The sequence below is a fragment of the Aphelocoma coerulescens genome, chromosome 3 (assembly GCF_041296385.1).
Source record: "Aphelocoma coerulescens isolate FSJ_1873_10779 chromosome 3, UR_Acoe_1.0, whole genome shotgun sequence".
NCBI lineage: Eukaryota > Metazoa > Chordata > Aves > Passeriformes > Corvidae > Aphelocoma > Aphelocoma coerulescens.
Window position 1 is genome coordinate 33,331,683 of NC_091016.1, and position 24,505 is coordinate 33,356,187.

The 24,505-nt window shown below is 42.4% G+C and overlaps 1 protein-coding gene across 1 annotated transcript in view; it reads left to right on the forward strand.

Annotated features, from left to right (window-relative positions):
* The first annotated feature begins 1,914 nt into the window (after positions 1-1,914).
* Positions 1,915-24,505, forward strand: part of PRKCE (protein kinase C epsilon) — a 285,664-nt gene continuing 263,073 nt past the window's right edge. Inside the window, exon 1 of the mRNA XM_069009762.1 lies at positions 1,915-2,978. Within this exon, the coding sequence (XP_068865863.1) occupies positions 2,631-2,978 (348 nt within the window). The 5' untranslated portion in view covers positions 1,915-2,630. The remainder of the gene's footprint in view (positions 2,979-24,505) is intronic.

Sequence of the window (24,505 nt, forward strand, 5' to 3'; positions counted from 1 at the left end):
TGGAGATTGTCAAGATGATAATGAACATGGAGATTTTACTGTACTTCTATTTTGACTAGTAGACTAAGTGGCAACAGGCACCAGAAAGTCTGTCTTCCATTAACATGAATGCTCTCGTGACCCATTGGCTTCATTAGTACCGTATCTCCTATCTGGAAACTGCTCTGGAAGCACAGATACTGGAGCTGTTTCATTAGCTCCAAATATAACACCTGCCTCCTGAGCCATTATCTGCAGAAATCCATAATTATCTGTTCTTTCCTCTCCAGTCGGGAATATCAGGTCCAGATCAAGGACTGGGTGCTCATCTTTTATGTCCTTATTCAACTGGATCCAGACAATCGAGCTTCTTTCTACTGGCTGATTCTTCGAAGCACAGCAGCCGCCCTCCTGGGTGCCAGACTGCTTCTTTTTCTCTTGTGATATTACAGTGAACTCAAATCCCATCAAAGGCCGAAGTCCATCCATTTCCTGGTGACTTTCTCACATAAGCACACACACAAAAAGGCAAAATCGGTAGCTAAAAATAATTAAGGTAGTAATAATTTTCACCATGGGAAACCATTCGGATCCTGAGTACGTTTGTTCTGAGGAGGAAAAAGTCAGGCTTCATGTAGTTTCACGGGTGTTTCATAGGGTATTTGGTACCACGGTGATGAAAAATGACTGAAATCTTTCATGACGTGTGGATAACGTTCGAGAACAGAGTACGCACACCTTTTTACCCTTTCAGAAGGTTTTTGGGTTTTTTTTTCCCCTTTTCAGTACGCTTGCAGGGCAGTGGCGACCGCCCGCCTGCGGTGTCCCGCTCAGCGCCAGCTCGGAGCAGCGGGGAGGCGCCGCGGGTTGAGATGGGGCAGGTACGGGCCAGGTGACCGCGGCAGACAAAGGGGCTGGCAGTGCCCCACCGCCGCGGGGCGTCGGGCGGCCAACAGGCGGCTTCTGTCCCAACTCGGGCAGCGCCTCTCGGCCGGGGGAAGGGCGGCCGCGGGCCGGGCCGGGCCGGGCCGGGCCGGGCCGGGTGGGGCGGGCCCCGGGAGGCTGCTTCCCCTGGCGGCGCTCGGCACTTCCCGGCGCTCGCACACCGCGGGGAAACTCTTCCTCCGGCCCGGCCCGGCCCCCGCTGACGTAGCGCTGTCTGTGCCGCTGCCGCGGCGGGCGGGGGTGGCGGAGACGGGGCCGGGGCTCGGCGCTGTCAGGCGGCGGGGCAGGGCGGGGGCGGCGGAGTTCGCTGCCCGTCAGGCGCGTGCAGAGGCGTCCCGGGGATCACAGAGAGAAGGGCGAGGGGCGGGAAGCCCTGCGGGAAGGGGCGTCTGCCGGCACCGCGGCGCCAGAAGCGCCCGGCGCGGTGTGAGTGGTGGTCCCGGTCCGGGCAGGACCTCGGTGGTCAAGCACGTTAATAAAGGCGGTCGGGGAGGAAGGTGTCCGGGGGTGCTTTATCTACGTTTGCTTCACCACTTTATCCTGTGAGGAGGAGGAGGAGGAGGCGTGGGGCCGGGGCGGGCAGTGTCCCCGGCGGAAAGCCGCCCGGCGGGTGTGGAGGAGCGGCAAGCCCAGCCCGGGGAGCGCGACCCCCGCCGCAGTTCCCGGCTGGTGGCGGCCGCGCTGCTCCCCCAACAGGCAAAACTTTCTACGCTCAAACACACACACACACAGAGAAACACACACGCACGGCCGGGGCTGCCGCCGCCGCCGCACACTCGCCCCACACACACACACACTGACGTCTTTTGCGCATTTCCTGCGCTGGAGCGAGCGGCGGAGCGGCACCGGCAGCGGGCGGGGGCTGCGCGGAGGGAGGCGGCCGGCGGCGGCCGAGGGGAGGCGGCGGGCGGGAGGCGGGCGGGGGGCGGCCGGCGGGAGGCGGGAGGGAGGCGGCGGCGGCGGCTCTGCCCATCGCCAGGGCGGCGGCCGCCCAGCCGGAGCCCGCCGAGACCCGCGCGGGCCGCTCCGCTGCCGGCGCCCCCCATGCGCGGGGGTCGCTCCGCTGGGTCCTCGGCCTTGGCGGCGGCGGAGCAGGAGGCGACGGCGGCGCAGGACGGGCGGCTGCGGGCGGCGGCGCGGATGGAAGGTCCCCGGGTGGATGTTTGCTGAGCGGAGGCTGTGCAGTAGGCAGGGTTGGTGGGTCGGCCGGTGTTTCTGATCCGTGTGTGTGCGTGTGTATGCGTGTGTATGCGTGTGTGTGTATTGTTGTGCCGCGCACGGGCAGGACTGGCGTGTGCGGGAGCCCGGGATCGCGGCTCTGCTTCCTCTGCGAGGACTGATCCAGGATTATGGTCAGGGTGAAGGGAGAAGGCTCTTGCTTACCCCCCGGATTGATTATGCTCGGGTTTTGACTGCATTCGGGGGTTCCTGCAGCCGCGGCCGCCTCCCCCTCCCCGGCGGCCCCCCTCCCTTGTTTTCCGTTAGAAACACGGGCAAGAAAATAAATTTATTCACTGGGTGTCGCAAGAGCAAAGGCTAAATAATCAAAGGTAACAGAAGCAGGCAGGCGAAGAGACCCGCACCGTACCCTGCTCCCCCACTCCCAGACCTGCCCTCCTATTTATTGGCGAGACCTCCCTCCCTCCCTCTCGGTGCGAGTGCGTTGAGCGAGTGCTTGATCCCGGGAAAAGTGCAGCTATCCAGCCATGGTGGTTTTCAATGGCTTGCTGAAAATCAAGATCTGCGAGGCGGTGAATCTGAAACCCACAGCGTGGTCTCTGAGGCATGCGGTGGGTCCCAGGCCACAGACCTTCTTGCTGGACCCTTACATCGCCCTCAATGTGGACGACTCCAGGATCGGGCAGACCTCGACCAAGCAAAAGACCAACAGTCCTGCTTGGAACGATGAATTTGTCACCGACGTTTGTAATGGCAGGAAGATAGAGATGGCTGTTTTCCATGATGCCCCCATCGGGTACGACGATTTTGTAGCTAACTGCACTATACAGTTTGAGGACTTGCTGCAGAACGGGAGCCGTCACTTCGAGGACTGGGTAAGTGTTCACGCTGTAGATACATACATGTACGTATGATTTTCAATGGCATGGCTCTGGATGCAACATCTGTCTTGCAGAGCTGGGTTGCCAATGGCATGTAGTGCCTCTGAAGGCTTTTCATTATTTCCACACTTTGTTATACTGAGATAGTCATGGTTACTATATAACTAATGCATGTGGTCTACAGGCGAGGCAGGAAAGAAAAATACGTGAATCTAAGTAAGATGTATGTAGTTACCATGCAAGTTTCTGAAATTATGTGACATAAATACAAATCTAGTTGTCTTACCGAGTCTGAAAAATCGGAACCAAATGCATCCGTACAAAACATTACCGCAAAACCCAGATCCAGCGCTTAGATGAGTTTCATCATTTCAGGGTGAATACTCTTGGCTAGCCTGGCAATGATGAGCCTTAAAAATCCAGACCTGACCTCTGATACGAGACACTTCAGGGTCTTCCTGTCACTTGAGAGCTCACTGCATCAGCACTGATGCTCCTCCTTCCTCCCTCCAGATGATCGACACCTCTATGCGTAGATCTAACGCAATGCTTCTTCAAATGCTCAAGAATGATGAAAGGGTCCTAGTGGAATTTGGGCCCCACTAGAGAAATTCTGTTGTCTGTGCACACAAGGTATCTTAACAGCTTTTACAGCGTCTTTAAGACCCAGAGGCTAACGTGCCTCAGTGGGAGTACAAAAAAGCTGGAAAATCCTTGCTCTGACATCCTCAGGTAGTGTGATTTAACAGGGAGAAACCAATCAAACAATGAAGAAACGGGAAACGTGAATATGCACATTTCACATTTCTGCAGTTAAACAGTTAAACAGTGGATATCCTTTAAATGAGATGTATAATAAAACAATAGTAGCTATCATCTCATTTTCAGTGTGCCCTGCTTGACCAGCCATCTGAAATTACATATGCTCATCTTTTAATGTATTTATTTTTCATGGTCAAGGATACTAGCCAGTAATTTTTGGCAAACAGAGAAAGAATCGAGGACCAATGAAAAAATAGCTAAGGTTAATAGGTCTGAGTTTTATGTATTCTTGGGGCTTCTTTGCTTAATGCAGTGATGTAGAGATGGCAGAATGATGAAAGGGCATGAAAGAATTAGATTCTATTTATACTGATTAGGAGCTGATGAACTTTGCTGTTAAAACTTTTATGTTTACAAGTTTAAAATATTTTTCATTTTTGCTGCCTATGTGTTGCATTGTGGTAATTAGGTCTAGATTATTCTGATGCTCTATAAAAGCTACACATTAGTAAGCTCAAATGGAAAAAGTGGGTGATAGACAGAGGAAAAATAGCCATATCAGGAAAAGACAAATGCAGCAGTATTGCAGATGTCTTTTACCTGGATTGAATGATAATCAAGTTGGAACTCTCCTGAAATCAAGTGAGGTTTCATCTTTGAGACCAGTGATATGGGGAGATCTGCACAGATTTTTAGTGCAAGAAAAATAATTTTGTATGTTCTTTTTTGTGCATGGTACATGTTGTGAGTTTGTCACCAAATCTGGGAGGACCTTGCAGATTCCAGATGCCAAGTTTGAATTTTGGTGGGACTGGGGTACTCCCTGGCTCTGATATTTAAGGTGAACTCAAATGTCTGAACACATTTCCGAGATAAACAGTGGAATTTAACAGGTTGAGGCCCACTGTAAACAGGATCTGTGAGGAACTACATAGCTGAATCAGATAAATGCTGGCTTTTATTGCATCAGGATTCATTGCTGTCCAGCATTCAGCGGGTGGGAGGAGACGAGGGAGTGACTACGCTTGTTGTCTGTTGATGTGACAGAATCGAGGACATGGCAGTGGATCATAACTGGTCAGCTCAATATAATGCAGCTTCTGAAGCATCACTTACCTTGTTTTGTACTGTAAATGCCTATCATTAGGATTGTGTTCATGTGCTACATATGACAGGCAGCATACACCTCCCCCCTGTATCACAGTTAGAACAGGGGGGTGGTAAGTATTTATAGGACTGTGCTTTACCCTCTCCAAAATCTTCCTATTTACTGAGTGTATCAACATAATTGGAATACCGAGTGTGTTTATTGGATTAGTAGATAGGGACCTTCAGAGAACTGACTCTTACAAAATCACACTGGTTTTTGGTCTTCTTTTCATTGAGTTAAAAGAAGACCTGTGGCCATGGCATCTCTATAGAGTCCACACTGGAGTAAATAGATTTATTGGTATCTTCATCAGTGTCTGGAGATTTATTGGTATCTTCATCAGTGTCTGGAGTCTATATTAAAACCTGAAAAAGGTGTTGTCTGCAAAGTGAATGAGTTTCACACTACAAGGAAAATGCACATGGCCTAAACCAACATTAAACTAAGGTCTGCTGATATGATACAATCAGTTTTTTTCTGTTTAATAAGAGGACTAGTTCCTTAATTTTGCTCTTGTCATTTAAGGCAGGTATTTTTGTAGTACATCTCTGAACTCTGTAACAAGCAAATTAAAAGCAGCAATCACAGCAACCCATTCGTCCTTACTGCCTGAAATATCAAATAAATGCAGCCTACACACTTGAAACACGCTTGAAGACCATCAAGTCTTTTTATGCTATTCTGAAGGTTTCCCTTTAAGCAGTCCTGAAACTTGGAACTGGGTACCACGTACTTGCTGAGTGTGATTGGAGTAATTGCACTGCTGCCCCTCCTTACCTTCAGAATGATGCAACAGTTATTGCAGGACTGGACTGTCACTATTAAAATAGGGTTGAGAAAAAGCTCATGTGCTGAGAACAGGTCTTGTCAACATCTTGGTAGCTTTAATGCTTTTGATCTCATATAGTACTACATGTATTTTTTTAAGGAAATTTCAGAATTTGTTTTATAATATCTGCTTTAGGGTCAATGTTATGTCTCTAGGTTCTTGTCAGAAGTCCAAAATGCAAAAAGGATTCACAAAAAAATTATGTTTTGGGGTTTTTTCCCCTAAGAAGAAACTGTTTCTCGTTATAGCCAGCTCACCTAATTTGACTGACTTTTGCCATTGTGCAAATCCTTGTATTTTTTTCTCAGATGAGTTTTTTAGGAGAATACTGGATATTTTTCTCACTCTTAGGCCTGTGCTGTATACTGATGCCATGGTTACAGTGGAAACACTAATGATAAACAAGTACAAAGCTTGAAATCATGATAACGTCTATTGTATTAACACAGGTCAGATAGATATGCAAAATCCTGGTTCCTTTTATCTACAGTGCTCAGTAGTTGCATTTAACCTTATGATATGTATACTCCCTGAATATATATATATATATAAATATAAATATATTTAAAAAATTATTCAAAGTTGTGGTGTGAAACAGTGATTCAGAGTTTACTAGAGGAAAGCTTTTAAACAAAATACATAGTTTTGTGGGGTTTTGGTAAGATCAATAGAAAATACTTGTTTGGGTTTCTAAAATAGGTGTGGTGACAATTAAAAAGATGGCTGCTTTTCCAGTGGTGCATCAATACAGACATAGCACAGTAAAAGTGTCAGTTTAGCAAATTTTTGTAGTCGTGGCTACACTGCAGTTTTAAAGAGAGGTTTGGATTTATGACATTTCAGGCTTTTCTGTAAGCACAGAAAATGTCATACAGAATGGCACCGAGTATTCAAGAGGATGCTGGTGAACTTAGGCTTTGAAAAACAGAAGATACAGAACAACAAACAACTTCCAAGTTCTGATTGAAAAACTAACAACTTGACAGCTCTGGCTATATTTTTTTGAGTTAGGTACTTCAGGTAATAATAAAGTATGTTTTTATCTAGCTTTCTTACATGTGGCATATGTAAATGATTCACTTGAGTTGGCAATGCAGCTACATTTTAATCAGTGGAATTGAGATCAGGAAGGAAAATTCCATTGATATTTAGCCGTGTGGTTCCACTCCTGCGAATTACCATGATCAATGTTTATGTGTGGGGATGATTGGTGGTATGGGTTCTGAGTTCAAGTCCACTTTCCCGAGTTGACGACAGATGAAATCAGCATGATTGGACCTATGCCAAAGACTCCATCTAAGGGTCTTAGCCATTAGCCTGGCTGTACATGAGAAAACCTATTGAGTTGTCCTAAGAAATCCTTTTGCTGGCTGAGTAGCAGAACTCACTAAATCAGTGAGGACATCGCAACACTTAACAAGAAAAGCCGCTATTTCTACTGAAAATATTTTACAGCTATATATTTAGGTTAATAAAAGAAATTTAATTTTCTGCTGTCTTAAAAAAATCCCTAATGCTGTCAGGAAAAAAAACCCCCATAGATTTCAACGAGCTTTTCTTTGCTAAAATATCTTCCATACTATTTTTCTTCTTTCCGTGCAGCTTCTTCAGATCTAAATTTAAAACATTATACTTTTTTGAAAGCATCCTTTCATATTTCCATTTTGCCAGTGTGCAGTTAGTTGTGCAACTGTGGCACCATTGCATAAAGCAAGTTTATTATGAATTAATATAATATCTAAGTAGCAAGTTGGTGATGAGTTATGGAAAATAACTCATGGGGAAGAAGTACACTCTTTTACATACTAGCTGAACTGTTGAATGAAGTATTTTTGTGTCGTGTTTATAATGTACTGTTGAATGAATTTTCATATTGGAAAGGCTAGGTCCTTAAGTTGCAGTCTATACAATTAAGCACTTAGGTTATCCAAGCTCTGAATGTCACCCCAAAGGCTGTAGCAGGGGAGGAATTAAAGCTCTCCAGAGTCCTCAGAGTCTCACAGGTTCTGTGAGCTCTCCATGGATGTGAGAAGTAGAACTGTCTGCTTCCAGTGCCTCTAATCTGAATGAAAGGGAAAGACTACTTAGGCACTTTTCCCCCCCTTCTTTTAATGCCATTTCTGTTGTTGGAATGGGAACTCCTTTCAGTCAGCAGGTGATCTGTTGTAGCTGGCAGAGAGAGAATGGAATTGTCATCATTGTAGTGCAGGTCACCCTGTGCGTTCACCTCTGCTTGTGCAGCACTGCTGAGGGCTGGCATTGGGCTGGTAGAAAGTCACTGTAGCATATTTTCATTTTTATTTTCATCCTTTGACTGAATTTTTCTGGGCTGGTGGCATTGAAACGCCCAGGATTTTACTTGCAAAATCTTTACATCTCATCTAAACTGCGGTTCATGGGCTGCTGAAAAGCTGTGTTATTGGAATCATATTTGTTGAAATGAAAGGGAAATTGCTGGGGTCCTGTTTGAGAGGTTTCTGCATGACACGGTGGTCGTGAAGCAAGGTCTGTCAGGTTTGTGGGGCAAGGCTGAGAGAGCTAAGGGGGCTCAGCAAGGTTTCACACGGGCTCTCATTCTGAAGGTTAGTGATTGTCAAGAGGAGCTGGGAGATTTTGGAGAGAACTTTGTACAGATAGGGGTCTTCCTTGCCTTCTGCCACGTTCTGTCTCCCTCCTGTGCCTTCTCTTTTCCCTCTCTGCTGGGGATGTGGTACAGTCACACACAGCTCACCCACTGTCTTGTATCAATCCCTTTCTACAGCTGCATAAATCTACTCCTACTCCCTGCTAGAAATGTTCTAACAGCCCCTGCTTACCTGCAGTGCTTCCCAGTCTGCTGAGAAGCAGTAGAGGGGGGAAATGCTGCCTCTGCAGTTGTTACTGCAGGGAGAGAGAAAGGGCAAAGTGGGAAAAGGAAGAGATGAGGCACGGGGAGAAACCTGGAGGAGGGTAATGAATAGTTGCTGCTGCACCGCGTACTCCAGCTGCCCTTTTGGCAACAGCAGAAAGCTACACGTGTAGGAGACAGGGATGGGCTGCCATAGGCAAATTGGCTAGTTGAAGGCTGTATGGTGATCACTGACCCTCTTTGGGATTTGTTTTTTTTGTCTGCTTTGCTGAGTGTATAGCTTTTGAAGTCTCATTCCAGATGTGAAAAAAAATTGCTCAGGGAATGAAAAGTGTGTAGTGGATCATGCATTTCACTTAACACTGAATTGTCATAGCTGTAGGTCAGGAGTTGATCAGAGTCTCATCCTATTGTTGCTCATACCAAATGCTGATACAAAGTTCCACATAGTGAAAATAACTCCACTGAACTCTGTAGAAAGTATTTGTTAGAAAAAAGCTACCAGTAGCAGAGTCCAGGTCGTAGGTGCTAATTCAAATCTAGACTTTTAAGAAATGCCCAAGTGGAGTGAAACAATTCCTGTAGGTCCTTCTTGTACCAGTTTTATGATAGTGCATGTCATTATTCCAGCTCAGGTGGTTCCATAGACACTATGCAGAACTTCATGGTTCTGAGTAAACCACTGATCTCATTGGGTTCACTGGGTTTCATACAGGCCAGTTTAAATTCTTTCCTCAGTAGGGGCCTGTGCTCCAAAGGAAAACCAAGAATAAATAGCATTTAACAATATCCTTTACTTGTATTTTGCTCTTACTGATTTATTTTTCTTCTGTAAATCTTGCATATGTAAGTCTGGTTTCTGCTCTCTAGCATCAAGCTAAATTTCTGTCCTCCATGTCCAGAATTCTTTAAATATTGCCAAAATGAGGATTTGATTTAAGTTGGAATTGTGGAACTTGGCAACTAAATGTGATTCGTTTTCACTCTGTAAATAACTTTTATTTAAATGAACTTTTTGGGGGTTTTCAGGTTTTGAAGGGAGACTGTGAATACAATTTGTAAAACATTAGAGGCAGGAGCTTTTTTGGCTTGGAATTGGCTGGTTGAGTTCAGTTCTGCTTTACCCAATACTATCTTAATCTCCTTATCCTCACCCCAACTGTTAGACTGTAAGAGAAAGACATCTGCAGTTCATGGTAAGAGAGGGTTTGAGAACAATAGAGTATGCAAGTAATGGGATATTTGTGGTCAGAGAGGACTGAGAAGAGACTTTTCCTCCATCCACGTGGAAAGGTAGGGCTGGAGCTATCTGGATATGGAGTGAGATGAGAAGTTCAAGACAGCTTGGAAAACTGCCAGTTTGGGCTGAGGGGGATCAAACAAACTTTTTTGCCAAGCTGGCCAGAGCAAGGCCTGAAGAGTGGGGATATTTTGCATGCCCTTTTGAGTCATGCAAATTGTAGAAGCTACAGGGGTTTCAACCATTTCAGGGGAAAGTGGTCACTGCAGAAGGCTGACAAAAAGTTTTAACCATGTGTTTGTGAGTACTTTCCTGTTTGGCAGGCAGTCACTAGACAGTTTAAAAAGTATATTCAGAAACATTAGTATGAAACTGCCACTGTAAAGCTAATAAGCCATTCTAGAGATTGGGTAACTTCCATGGCAGTTACGTACTTTGCACTATATTTTAGTAAAGAAAATGCATGTGAGTATGGTGCAAGAACATCTGCCAAATTCTTATCTACTCTGAGCATTATTCATAGTCAGTAGCTTGAATTGCTAGTAAAGTTGATTTCTGAGTGTCTTCTCACTTGCATTCCTCCAAGAGTTAAAAAATCTTAAATTATCACTGCTGTAATTTAACAGAAGTTACAGAAGCCAAGACTTCACATATTTCTGAATAGCACAGCTAAAAAACCTAGAGATATTGGCACATTCCCATTAAATGTAACAGGAGTTTTAACGTTTATTTTATTGGAAGCAGTGCTAGAGAAAAGCTGCACAGTTCTAAGAGTTTTTTTCCCCACTGAACTCTGTAGGGCTCGAATTGTTGAGGAATAGAAGTAACATCAGACCATAGCTTTTAGAATTTAAAAAAGGGAAGTTTGATTCCATCAGAGGCTTGCAGGTAGCCATTTCTGCCTTATATCGGCTAACTTGAGCTGATTTGATTGTTCCAGACAATAGAATCATTTTGCTTGTTTCTGGTGTCCTGCTGGGCAATTTCATCACAGGCAGGAACAAAAAGCATGAATAATGGCTAGATGTTACCAAATAAATTTCATGTCTGCATTGTTTGAACAGCAAGCCCCCTTTGTATCTCTGTATCTTAAATGAAGAGTAGGGAAACCTAATACTTAGTGTTTCCAGCTTAGTATCTTTCAGTACTTGAGAGTATAAATAAGTTACAAGCCTCTTATTATGGGGGACCAGGATTTCTCATGCATTTAGAACTCTCCATTCTTCAGTACACTGGCCTTTTAAATGTCATTAAAAGATAGATGGCTTTGACAATGTTAATATTTATAAGTATATTTAGAGAGTGATGTGGTAGCAATGCAGTAGATGTAATAGTGGTGGAAACATGAAGGGAAGACTGATGCATCCTCTGCATAGGTGATGAGGAAATGGTTGGAATTGCTTTGCTTTGTTTCACAGAATAAAAGCCAGCAAGACAGTAGTGTCCTTCCCTGTTTCCCTTCAGTTTCCTCTTTTATCATCTGTTCTGTCTTTATGCTGCCAATTCTCTGTCTTTCCTTATCTGTTCTGGCTTTAAGATGGTCAAGAAATTATAGGTCAACTTTTACAATACGGCATGAGATTCTGATGTTGGCAATGCTAGCAGGCTATGTGAATGAAATGTCCTGCTACAGATCTCTACAGAGATCTATTCCAAGTACAGTTTTGTTGCTGGGACCATATTTACTCATTGCATAAGTCTTTCTGGCATCTGTCAACTTCCCTTTATTTCAAGGTGAGATTGATCCATGGTCTTAGAAAATGATGTCTGAGAATGTGTCGGAAAAGAAAAGACTTAGAAGTCATTCATGCTGTGTGCACTATGTTTTCTCTCTTACGTGGTTCTTTTTAGAGTTATTGAGGAATCTTTTCTTTCCTTTTCCTCTGAGTTTCACTGCCTTTTCCTTCCTTGTGACCCCATAGTGCCTTGGCACCTCTTGAACATTTGACCTCATGGCCCACTTTTCTCCTTAATCCACCACTATCACCTTGTCCTCGAGTCCCTGCTGTCATAACTTTTCCTTTGTTTTTCTTGTTATTACTTCCCTTATATCCATCTTGCCCTTATTCCCAGCAGTCCAACTCCTTGCCCTTTTTTGTCACTCTGGCGGACCAGTAAGATCCTGGTGGCAGCAGGACTCAGGAGCATCCCCAGTGTCTGAAGCTCTGGCATTTGCCCAGCCGCTGTCATCCAGAGCATGTCCCCGCTGTGCTTCTCAGCAAGCAGCAGGGAACTGATTACACTCGTGCCTGTTGGAGCGGCTATTTTCAGTCAGAAAGGAGCGAGTTTCCAGTTAGTTATACTACAGAAGTGTTTGAAGGAGTAAGTGTAATATGTAGGTTTGAACTTCTGGCAAAATGCTCTGGTTTTAGCAGACTCAGTGGGGTGTTGTAGGGGCATGATCTATCCCTGAAAACTGGACTCTCCCAAGCAATGGAAACACTGCTAAAAATTTTTTAGTTGGTACTGACTGTTGGGATTTTCAGGGACTCCTAATCACAAAAAATACCTACTAGTGTTTGGTATTTTTTTTAAATTTAACTTGAAATGGTGGTTTCTGTCTTGAAAAAATTCCAGTCCAAGCACAAGTCAAAAAGGCAGACTGGGGAAGCCAAAAGAAATATTAGGAAAATGCTTACCAGTGTGAAAGGCTGTAGTGATAGTTGAGCAGCAGCCTATCAGCTCAGCTTTGCTTGGTGTCCCTAACTCAAAATATCAAGGGGAGAGGCAATAGTGGAAATTTTGCTAGAGATACTTGGAGTTCCTGATGCTTTGCATAATGTGGTGTTTTCTCTTCAAGGAGTTGATGGATTTAGAGGGACAGCCATATGATCTAGTCCGTGGTTCCCAAACTTCTAGTTGTTTCTGAGTGTCCTGTATAGCTTTAAGAATGTTTGGTATTTCCCAGTTTGAGGGAACTACAGGATTTTTCTCTATAATTCAATGAAAGCTGCTACTGTATTATTACCTTAGAGCTTATTTCTTTAGTGATGGGTGGGTTAGACCACTAGCAGTACAATAATCAAGTTTGGTTATGATGTATAGGGATAATAGTATGTACTGATGTCAGTGGGCTGAGATAAGCTTTGTTAAGTTTTATTATACTCCTTTACTCTTCATGCTAGCAAGTTCTCGGAGCTATGCCAAGCCTCTGAAAGCAAAAAAGAGGAAAGAAGAATTTTATTAACACCTCATGCCTATTTTTTAGAAGTGTAATCCGTTGAATCAGAAGCAAGTGACAGGGCTTTTCACCTAAAAAGCAAAACCTTGGGCTTCTTTCTGATGACCCTTAGGCAATACTTTACATATATATGTATCTATCTATATATAACTTTAAAAATAATATTAGTTTAGTAGTCATATTTGGGAGGTAACTTTGCTTATGCATTTTTATAGGGCTGGGTGGAAATTTTTAAAATACAAGTTCAGCTAAACTTAGTTTGAACAATTCTGTGGTGCAGTAGCAGCCCAGACACTACGACCCAGACAAGTTCCTATAATCTCTTTACGTGCTCTTTTCTTACCAGTCCATGCTAATTCTTATGTCTGCTTTGCCCATTAGTTGCAAGATGCCTTGGGTAGGGGATAATGGTACCTTTTTGGATATACCATTTAGCAGAAATGTGGGGTCATGATTCTTTTTTGCAGGGTGTTCACTCTAGCACAGTAGTATGGTAACAAAAATAGATGAGGAGCAACTGACCTATGTTCATCACAGCCCAGAATAGTGCAAAAACCCCAAAAACTTTTCTGTCGTGGTTTTGTTGATAAGTAGATGTGTGAGTAAGCAAAATCAATATACCTTAAACAAACAAAGTTTGTTTGTAAGTTTGTAGTGAGTGCTGTGTGTTAATGACTGGAGGACAGACAGCAGAGGTAAGTTGTCTTGCAGACAGATCCAAAGCTGATGTTCCTGTATTGATTTTAATGGGTAGTTCTTCGAGTGGTGTTCTCTTTTGCTGAAACTGTTGAGAGTATGTGTATCATTTAGTTGCATACATACTGATTCATCTGTGCTCTTAGCTAGTTACGTCACCATCAACTGAATTCCTTCTGTGTCTAATATTGAACTTTACATATTTCTCCAAATCGAGACCTACTGGGAATTTTTCAGCTATGTGGAAGTGACATGAAGAATTTAGGCTCCTGATTCAGCAGCCTTTTCAAAGTGTTATCTAGCTGTCTTTTCATGAGTGATTGCATCTGTTGTCATAGAATCATAGAATATGCTGAGTTGGAAGGGACCCATCAGGATAGCTGAGTCCAGCTCCAGGCCCTGCACAGGTCACCCCAAGAATCACCATGTGCCTGAGAAGCTTGGTGCTGTGACCACTCTCTGGGGAGCCTGTTCCAATGCCCAGCCACCCTCTGAGTGAAAAACTCAGTCAACCCAGCTTCTAAACTGTGTGCAAATGAGTTTGTGAGTACATTGTGAACTGCTTGTGAAAGCCTTTGGTCAAAAGTGCCAGTTCTGACCATCAAGCCTTCTCTTCAGTTTGGTAGTATGTGCTGTTTTGGAAGTGGTATCGTTCCGAGCATTTTTATACTAAGAAAAACCTCCAAAACCTTAATGTTTTTGTTTTGACTGACACTTCATCAATAAGACTATAGTAAATCACTGGATATTTGAGCAAATTAAATGAAACTGATCTCTAGCCATATTTGAATGTACTCTGGACATCAAACTGACAGTCTCTGACACATTACATTTGGTTTAAAATGTGTGCACTCTCCAGCCAAGCACTGTTTTGCTGTAACAGTGTTACTAATACATAAAGCTTTCAAAACCCTTTGTGTATTCTAAAGTTTACCCTTTAAGAAAGTCAGCTTTCAAATCAGATGTGAAGTGTGAGAATGTCATTTTGTCTTTCATGCTTTTCCTGGAAGACTGAGGTTAAAAAAAAAGCATCTGACTGTAAGGGAAGGCAGGCAGAGTGAGAAGTGGGGGCACCTCTGGTGAAGCCTTTTCTCCCTACAGCAGTCTCCTTGCTGGACTGTATGGGCTTCCTCTCTTTGGGACCTGGACATAATTGTGGCAGTGATCAGTAAGACAAATTACAGGCCAAATGTTTTGTAGAACTGCCAAAAACTTTGCAGCCCTTCCAGCAACTGTGAATCAGCCCTGCACCCTGTTTGTAGACTCGCAAGCAAAATCTGCTTCCCAGCAGCAGTGTGCTGGTCGGCAGAACCCCTCTATTGTACGATTTATGTACGGTTAATGACCTTTGCGATGCAAAAAATGTGAAGTCTTGGAGACATTTTATGCAGCTATGAAAACGTACTTGTTGCTAAGTAAGCATAATACTCCAGTAAGACAGGAGTGAAGCGCTGAGACCTTGTCAGAGCATGGATGCATACATGCTGGCAGCATGACAGTTTTGAATGTGGGAGTTATTAGTTTCTCTTTGATAACATGAGGTTGTGCAGAAACAGAAAGTTCATAGTTTCTTCCTGCAGGAGTTTGTGATGTAAAATAAGAAAAACAATCTCACTTTTGGAGTGCAATAACCTGTGTACCAAGTTAGATGTGGCCTGGAAAACGTGTAACAAAATAAAAACCTATACTTTATACAGGCGGAAGTATGCAAAAGAAATAAATTACGTATTACTGTAACTTTTTAAAAATGTATTTGATGGTCCTTGGGGAAGCAATAGTTGTCTAACTGAGGAGTTAAGGGAGAATGTTTTTATTCACATGAGTCAGCAGAGAAAGAGGCTGAAGCTTGTGTGCCAGACCAAGGAACATGTAAATATGACAGATGGTCAACAAAGTGAAGCCACTTTGTAATACAGCCGTTCATACAAATAAGAAAGATCTTTTTTGCAGCAGGCTTTATTTAAATAAAAGTTTCAAAATGTCAAAACAGATCAACAAAATATAGCCATCATCAGTATTGCTTGGTTTTCCTTTGTGGTAACAGGTGGGGTTGGTGAATTAATTTTCACAGCATACAAGGTATTTCTGATACTAATTACATTATTTTCTGAAATTTGCGTGAGCTGTGAGCTAATGTGTAATAACTTCATTATAATCTTGCATGCTGTGAACTGGTCATGCAAGTTTTTGCGTACTTATTTGTCCTGCATCTACTTGTGTTACAGCATGTTATCTCCTCTTTCTTCTGTAATTATTGCCTTTATTTCCATTCACATAATTCCTTCAAACAAATGAGCATGTCAGTAATGGAAATGGTGGGATGAGCATTCACTCATAATTCAGGTATAAAATCCTTATAAAATGAATAATCCAGCCTTTTATATTAGTGGTTCCAGAAAAGGCCTTTGTCTGCTTTTGATTTACTTGTAGTGATACATAGATCTTATCTGTCTCAGGTAGTAATTAAACTCATTAGCAAAATAATCTGAGTCTGGAGATTCTTGAGTATGGTCATCTTCACAGCATTCCTGAGAGGAATTGTAATGGATGGAGATTTCTCCATGTTGCCCAGAAATGTCACACAAGCATTATGGTTTTAATCTCACAGTTTTGCAGTGGAATTATCAGTTTCATTTTTACAGTGGGGAGACAGGGGCTGAGATCTAGACTAGTGAAATAAGGTTCCTGCCTGATACCTTCTAGTGATACCTCTTTCTGTCCTGCTCTTCTTCCTTGTGTGTCAATCTCTCTTTTTACTTTTGTAAAAGAAGGAGTCTCACCATTACATTTCTATTTCCTTCTTGTAGCTTACCTTTTGTAGGCTAATGGGTTTATGGTTTCATTGGAAGGGTTTTTTTTCTGTTTCAATTCTACAACCACTTTATTGTGGGGATGCTTTCCTTCAGTTGTAGTAAACAAACAAATTCAGGGCCTCCATTTTGCTGCCTTCTTGACACTGGAGCATTTTCTGTAGAGATGTGGATTTATGAAACCAGGCTTCCAGACTGTCAAAGCAGAATCAGTAGCTGGAAGCTGAGCTGCTCCTCTGGATGACTAGTTGGGGCAGGACCAGCTTGACTGTTTTAGTGAAAAAATTACCACTGAGGGGTATCCTGTATGCATGTCCTCAGAATGCCTCCAGTATTGAGCCTACCTGTGTATGAATATTTATAAGCTGTCAAAGGGCTGGAAGAGTTGGATATGTTCTCTGAAATGGAGAACAAATTGTTTTGAACACCTTTGAAAGTTGCCATCCTAACTTAGAGTTTAGTGTATTGTTTATAGCCCCATAACTGCAGTTAATATGGTAGAAGATAACAGCAGGCAAAATGCAAAGTCTGAGAGTTTGTTATTTGATTGTTCATGTGCTACATTTGGAGGAAAGGGGACTTCCATTGGAGTCAATTATTTGAAGGAAACAGAACATTTAATTTTATATTTTTAGGGTCTTGTCTCTGTTACTGACAGTGGAAAGGCTTAGGATCCTCCAGCTGGAGTGGTGTGAAGAGGGAGTAAGTACAGCTGGTGTGTGCTGAGGAGCAGCTGTGCAGTGCAGCAAAGCCTGATAGCCCAACACCTGAGTGTGTTTATAAAACAGATGCAGTGAGATTATATTGGTGTTGCCTGCCTGGCAGACTGCTAGCCTGTGGTTTACACAAGGCTGTCCCTGGTTTTGAAAAAACCACAGATTCACTACACAGGATGTGCTGACATGGCTTGGGGTTAACATGTTGTGCTTCAGGACTGACCCCAGTTGGGACAAATTTGGTGCAGGTTATAGCAACTGGGGCATCATGAATTTTAGAAAGAGAGGAGATTCTGGGGAAGTTAGAAGGAGGTGTTCATTTAGCTACTCATTGTTGCTTCACAAGATATTTCATTATTTGTTGTGTTTGGAGCTCAAATGAAGTGGGAGAAGAACACAACACACCCATTCCCATCCAAAGTAATCTTTACCACAGTAAAGAAGCAGGATTCTCTTTGGTTTCCTGATATTGTGTGTAGTATTGACCTCCCTGGTCAGTATAAATTTAACATCTAGACCTGTAAGTGTAGTAATGCTTTTTACTTAGGTTTCTTTCACCCAAAAGGTATTGTGCAGATGCTACAGAAAAAGTGTTGAAACATGGATTGCTAAGGTCCATCACACTAAAAGTAGTCAGTGATGGAAATATCAACTATTTGATATTACACGAAGCTAAAGGCACTGGGGTGCAAAGGTGGTGAATTTAAGGCTTCAGTTACTTACAGTTTTCATCTTTTTAGGAGAATTAACTTTAAACTCACAACTTATACATTTCTGTATGGCTGTCCAAAATTTAATATTGACTTTGCAGTACACTGCTCAGTGATCTACAAGAAGAAACCAGTGCCCTTAAAATATTCTGATGGATTTGCTTCATTTTTCAAATGTATGTGGCTCATGAACTTCAATTAGAATAACAGCTATGGGGAGTATGTTAGTAGCCTTATTTCATACTGGAGGCTTATAATACCATGACACGTTTGACCTCAGGGAAGCTAAGATTTTCTTGCTTTAGACGAATATGAAAAGACATGGTGCCCAGATACGACATTTTCTCTTCAAATTCTCTGGTGTTACAGGGTTACCTTCCTGGACAGGTAATGTTGATTAAGGATAAAATTCGTTAAGACAGAAAGTTTTGAATATAGCCTGGAATTGAATGAATGGTACATGAATACAGGTCCACTGTACAATGAGAGACCCTATCAGTCATGACCACTTCAGTATGAAGTTAACATTTGTGTCCTCACTTCTTTAAGTATGAATAGTATGTTAGATGTTCATGTCAAGGCTGCAGAACAGCAGGAAAGGGATAATTTGGGAGGGGTACCCAGCTGTCCTGAAAGTATCCCTGCTTACAAACCAGATTCCTGGTAAGAGCTGTAATCAAAGAACCCAGCTAGGTAACTCCTTTGTTTCTCAAGATGCATCTGCCCTGAAGCTCAGAGCGCATGTCCCAGGGATTGCATTTGCAAACCCACAGGCTCAGTCTTCTTTTCTTTAACCCTGTTATTCTAAGGGATACTACTTTTCCAGTTCCACTTCCCTTTTGTACCTTCCTCTCCCAGTGGTACTTGTAATCCCTGTTTCATTGGTTGCTGTTAGCAGCTCCTCAGTTGAGAAGTACCCCACTTCTGCTCTTAGCAGAATTAAAAAATTGTGGTGACAGCCTGCATTTACCTAGCTTGATATCTTGATATTTAAAAAAAAAAAAAAAGGTTTTGGCTCAGAATAACTGGCATAAATGGAGGTGCAAAGGGATGAAATAATTTATCTTCATATATTTGAGTATCTATGTCCAACTCATTCGGTATTTTTTTCCTGTTAGGAATCTAGGAAAGAAGATGCCATTGTATATTCTCTTGTTCTCTTTTTTCCCCTGGAGAAAGTGAGACTAGTAGCAGCTTTAGTTACAGTTAACATATTTAATCATTGGAAAGGTTAATTTGAAGACCTACTTTGTTACACTGTGTTTCCCAGTGGCTCCATCCACTTGTGAGACAAGTATAATGGATAAAACACATCAACGCAGTGAGTATGTCATAGGAAGAAGTTAAGTTGGTTGGAAGATGTTGGGCAGCCTCCCTTTTAGGGTTGTTTGAAACATAACTGTGTGACAGCAGATACTGGAACAAAATATGTTACTGAGAAAGAACAAAAGCAAATTCGGTCAGGTATTTCAAGGCCAAGGAAACTCAGTTGAGTTATTACTGGCTCCTAGTAACATGCCTGAAAAAAATGTTCTTTGCTTCAGCTGGGTGGCCCTCAGAAAGGGGAGAGCTTCTTTCCTGCCTTTTGAAATCATCAAAGAATATGAGAGTAATCATTTCCAAAGTTATCTCTATGCTGGAAAACCTCAGTGTTCAGGATAAGCCAGGGTAAACAAAGGAGAAATAGGAAGTGACTTTTAAAAAGTATGGACTTGAACCTGTGAGGTGCTGAGTGTCTTCAGTGAAATGCTGAGCTTGCTTGATTTCCAGTAAGTTTATGGCTCTTGGTTCCTGACAGGATCAGGTCCTAAGATTAAATCTACCCTCTGAAGTAAAATTAGGTTACTGCTGTCAGCTTTTTTTGGCTGCCAATATTGCTTGCAGTGCATATCATCAGTGCTCTGTATGTACACAGACATGTACAGCACTTGAGTAAAGATAGAAGCTGATCTACAGGGACTGTATCACTTTCACATTTTCATTGTTTGTCTGCTGTACTAATTAGAACTCTGATATGAAAATGAGACATCAAGAGGGTGAAGCAAAATACCAAATGCTTACTGGCAAAAGGAAGATCCTTCTTCAATTTTACTGTCGTGCTTAGGAGCATTTTTACATGTTTTTTCCCCTTATGTAGAGGAAAAGAATGCCAAATTTGTGTAGTACTTTTCATCAGTAGGTTCCTAAGTGGATATCAATTTGATGAATATATTGAATATGCAATCAAGACCTTTGGGTAAAGAAGCATGTACTGGTGTAGTTCTTCAGTTTCAGATGAATTGCAAAGCCTTTCACATTTAGCTTTTTTGACTTCCATTGGAGCCATTCATGTTGTATGGGCATCTCAATACACCATGTTGTGCATGGAGACTGAGAGGTTGTAAATGATGTTTGGATTAGATTCCTCCTCTCCCACTAGTACTTACTTTACTGTCCCTATGAGGTTAATTTGCCACTGATGACTGCAGTCATTGTTGGCATTATTTGAACTAAGAGTGGGTATGATGAGACTTCACTGCTAGTCATGCTTAAGGGGAAAACTGTTTCTTCACAGTAGTTTTTAGAAGTTGTACAAGGAAATCTATATGCCTTAAGTATGAACTGAGAAATGTGCATACAATACAAGGACTGATTCAGTCCTCATAATTTGTTGCTCTTATGATTAGAAAGTGGCTAAAATGTTTGCATCTGGTTATTGCAGCATGTAGAAATAAAAATCTTATCTGAAATAATACTGAAGTTTTTAATGGCATGACAGATATGAGGGATGGTTTGTTGGGTTTTTTTTTTGTTTGTTTTTTTTTTCTGAAATTCTAAATCTATGCTTGTATGGAAGGCTTGGCCCACCTTGATTCAAAGGGATTTTGATTATATTATATCTTTCCCAGGGTTTGTTTGTTACTCTGTTTTCTGTGTCTTGAATAGAACTTGTGTGTTCATTGACCCTGCCAGTATATGGGTTATAAACAAATTGGAGGCAAAGGGGAGGAAAAGAAACAGAGTTTAATCCTACCAAAGCTCCTGCCTCAGGCTTCAGTGCTCAAAGTTTCATCAAACAGGTTCTTCTACCTCTGTTTCCTCATTCCTCCTGAGGAGAGTCAAGCTGACCATGCTTAATTAATCACGAGGCTTCAGAGCCTTCCTTGTGCTCCAGAGAAGCAGTGCCTCCTTGCCCCTGGACCAGCAGTGCCCAGGAAATAGCTAGAGTACAGATCCTGAGCTATGATCCTTAGGGGTGGGGGATTGTTTGCTGGGGCAAATTTTTTTCACTTGGTATGTGGGGACACCTTCTGGGAGGCCACAGGGAGACGAACGCAAATTTAGTGAGCAAGAAAAGAAGTTACTCCTGTGTAGGGGGAGGCAGCCTCCTGTCAAGCCTGGGGAGCCTTGTTTCCCATTGTGCAATGATGCAAATCACCTGGGAAGTTATGCAAGGGAAAAGCCTGGGAAATTCAGCATATTCTTTAATATACAGTAATCTTTGGAGGATAATATTACATAATCATGACATCACCATCTGGGATAAGGCAGTATTCTGTAGCCAGTGTTTTTCCCCTTACCTAAAGGATGATCTTAATATTGAAAAGCAATGCTGTAAAGGGAGCTGTGCTGGTAGTTGCATTTTAAACCTCTTTTAGGTTTTAGACTTCACATAATATCTTCTTGATCCCAAGTACGTGGTGCACAGGACTTCCTTAAAGGGTACTGATAAGTGTAACTTCCTCTGCAACATTTGCTTTTGAATCTCTTGGTTCTCAGAGTAAAAATAAATGTGCTTCAGACTGCCTACTCTGAGAAAAGATCAGACAAAATCTTCCTCTTCACTGTACAGATCATGTCAAAATTAGTTGAATATTAGTAATTGATTTTGAAACAGAAGGTACAGCTACCTCTCCTGCAGCAGGCCTGTATGGATCAAAAGCTGGGAAAGATCTGTTTAGTTTGAGTAACTGTGTGATATTTTTGACTTGCAGACTGCTTCAAAAGGGCAGTCCAGATGCCTGTAGAGCTTTGAAAGTACCTTGCACTGGTTTTGAATATTAAGGCTAAATGTTTCTATTGTTTCTCTCCCCTCTCCTCCCCCTGCTTCCTCCCCTTCCCCCCACCATGTTTTAAAGAACAAAGAGAGCCAGGTAAATATCCTCCTTTTCATAGCATTGTAGAATAAAAGATGGGTGAAGAGGTACACTCTCTGTGACTCTTATTCCTGCTTTAGTTCATGAAGAGGACTACTAAACAGTGATAACTTGGTTAGTTTGGATTGGGTCACTCTGTTGGTTGTAAAGCCCCTCTTTGTGAGACAGGTCAGTTGAAGGCCTGGTGGGTAGGTCTTACATGGAAGAAACTTTCCTGCAAGGTAATATGGAGCACAGGATGGACTGTTGTTCGGAGAGTTTTTGAAACCTGTGTGTTTATCTGGAGATCTGACTGGGAACTGGGTGCTGCTTGTCTTAAAGGAAGATGGTAAAGCTCAGTCCCTCACCCCCTTGTTTTCCACTGGAGAGTGTGAATCAAAGCTGTCTGGGCTGCTGGTCTTGCTAGGTAGTATTGCAGGGAGAGGAGGAAGAGGAAAACTGGGATCATAATTGCAAAAAATCCCACATAATGTCTGAAATACCTCAGTATCACCCTAGAGAATTGTGTATCACTGATAAATGAGCCTTGATATTGTTGTCAAAATGCTCATGAGAAGCTTATCGTCACAGGCCACGTACAATCCACTGGCGTCTTATGAACCAATCTGTGTGTAGTGGGATCCCATAACCTGGCTGCAAAAGTATGCTCACAGGATGTACTGAAGGGTTATTAGGTTATGCCAAACTTATTCCACACTGGATGGTTTATAAAATTTGCTTATATAGAGAAATGTATCTTTGACACGAAGGCCTTGTTACGTTAATTACAAAATTGTGTAGGCTCTTCTGATACCTCCGGTCCCAACTGATACCTCATCCTCAGGTGATGATGCATCCAAATATGGGCCAAGGAGATGCTGAGGGGGATTAGGTGCTGCTGTGTCCTTGCTGCTCTGGTCATTCAGTAGCTGCCTACTAGGAGGTTTCTTGCACCTTGGCTCGGTGTGTTTTGGGGGGATACTGGAAGATTTCCTCACTCTGCAGACCTCTGACAGGAGCATGGCAGTTCCTGTTTTCTGTCTGAGGCTGCCAGAGGTATGAGTACAGTATGGATAGAAAACTATTCTTTTCCCAGCTGGTGTGTGTGATCATCGACTACTTTGATTAACCAGTTCTGGGGCTTAAAGTGAGACATTGTTTTTTCCATTCTTTGTAGTGTTTTTGGCAAGAGGTGGAGAAAATATAGTCATAGCTCTCTTTTCTCTCTGAGTTTGTTTTGTTTTCTGCTCTTTTTGCTCAAGCACAAAATGAAATGGTTTGCAAATAAACTAAATATTAAAAGTAAAAAGTACTTTATATTCTCTCCTCACAGAGTGTGTGTGAAGATAAATAGGAACAGATTGTATAGGGAAAATATTACTTTCCCCCCACTCCTTAAAATAAAGCAATTCCTCCGTTATTGAAGTTTTCTGCAAGTAAACCACAAGCCGACATACTGAGTGCAGCCAGCTACAGGATGATAGCCTTGTTTTTGTGGGCTTTGGGGGTTTTTAACTGCAGATTTAGCCATTACAAATTGAACCACTAAAAACACATCAGTGTTATTTTGAAAATTCACAGCAGATTCAGCTCAGACCAGGAAGTGAGGTGTTGTCCTTTTAAAGCCTGATATACTGAAAAGGGTATTTCTGACGCATGACCTTCAGTGAACAGGAATTCCTCTACTCAAAATCTCATCCTTACCATGAACTTCACTGCCACAATTCATCTTCGCACAGCTGTGTGGAAAGTGACATATTGTGGAAAAAAAAGCCCCGGCGATGAGAGATTTTCTCATATTTTCTGAAATAAATAGCAAGGACTTGCAAAATATAGAGCATGACTTTTTGCTGTAATGTTTTGTATGCAAATAAATGTGATTTTAAGTTGCAAGAAGGCTTTCTTTCATAGAGTTCATTAGCTGTTAACTAAATAACTGATTGTCAAAATCTGTTTAACTATCAAATCGTAAGTATCACAATAGAAATCACTGGGGCCTAGGTTTTTGAAAATCTGGTTTGAATTTTGAGTGGTGAATATTTGAAACTCCGCAGTGAAAAAAATCTGGCTCTGCATGCACTTTTTGTATATGTTTGCTTTCACTCTTTTTTTCCATTTTCTTTTCTGTTCTCTCTCTCACTCTCTGCCTTCAATTTAAAGGCAGTGAACGAACACCTTGGAACTGGCTGGTTTGAGAACTAGGCAAAAGTGGTTTGTGAGCATAGCAGGTATGATGCCATGCTCAGCCGTGGTGGAGTGAATGAGCAGTAACAATTTTGTGCAGATACTGAATATTACTGCAGTTGAATGCATGCAAAAATACAGCCTTTTTGCCAGAGATGCAGACTGTGGAAAGCATTGAATTGAAGCCTCTTTGGAGTAGGAGAGGGAAATATCTGGCAGGCATCTTTTTTAGGACTCTGCACTTCGAGAATTTGCCAGTTCCTGCTGTTTAACAGCCCAG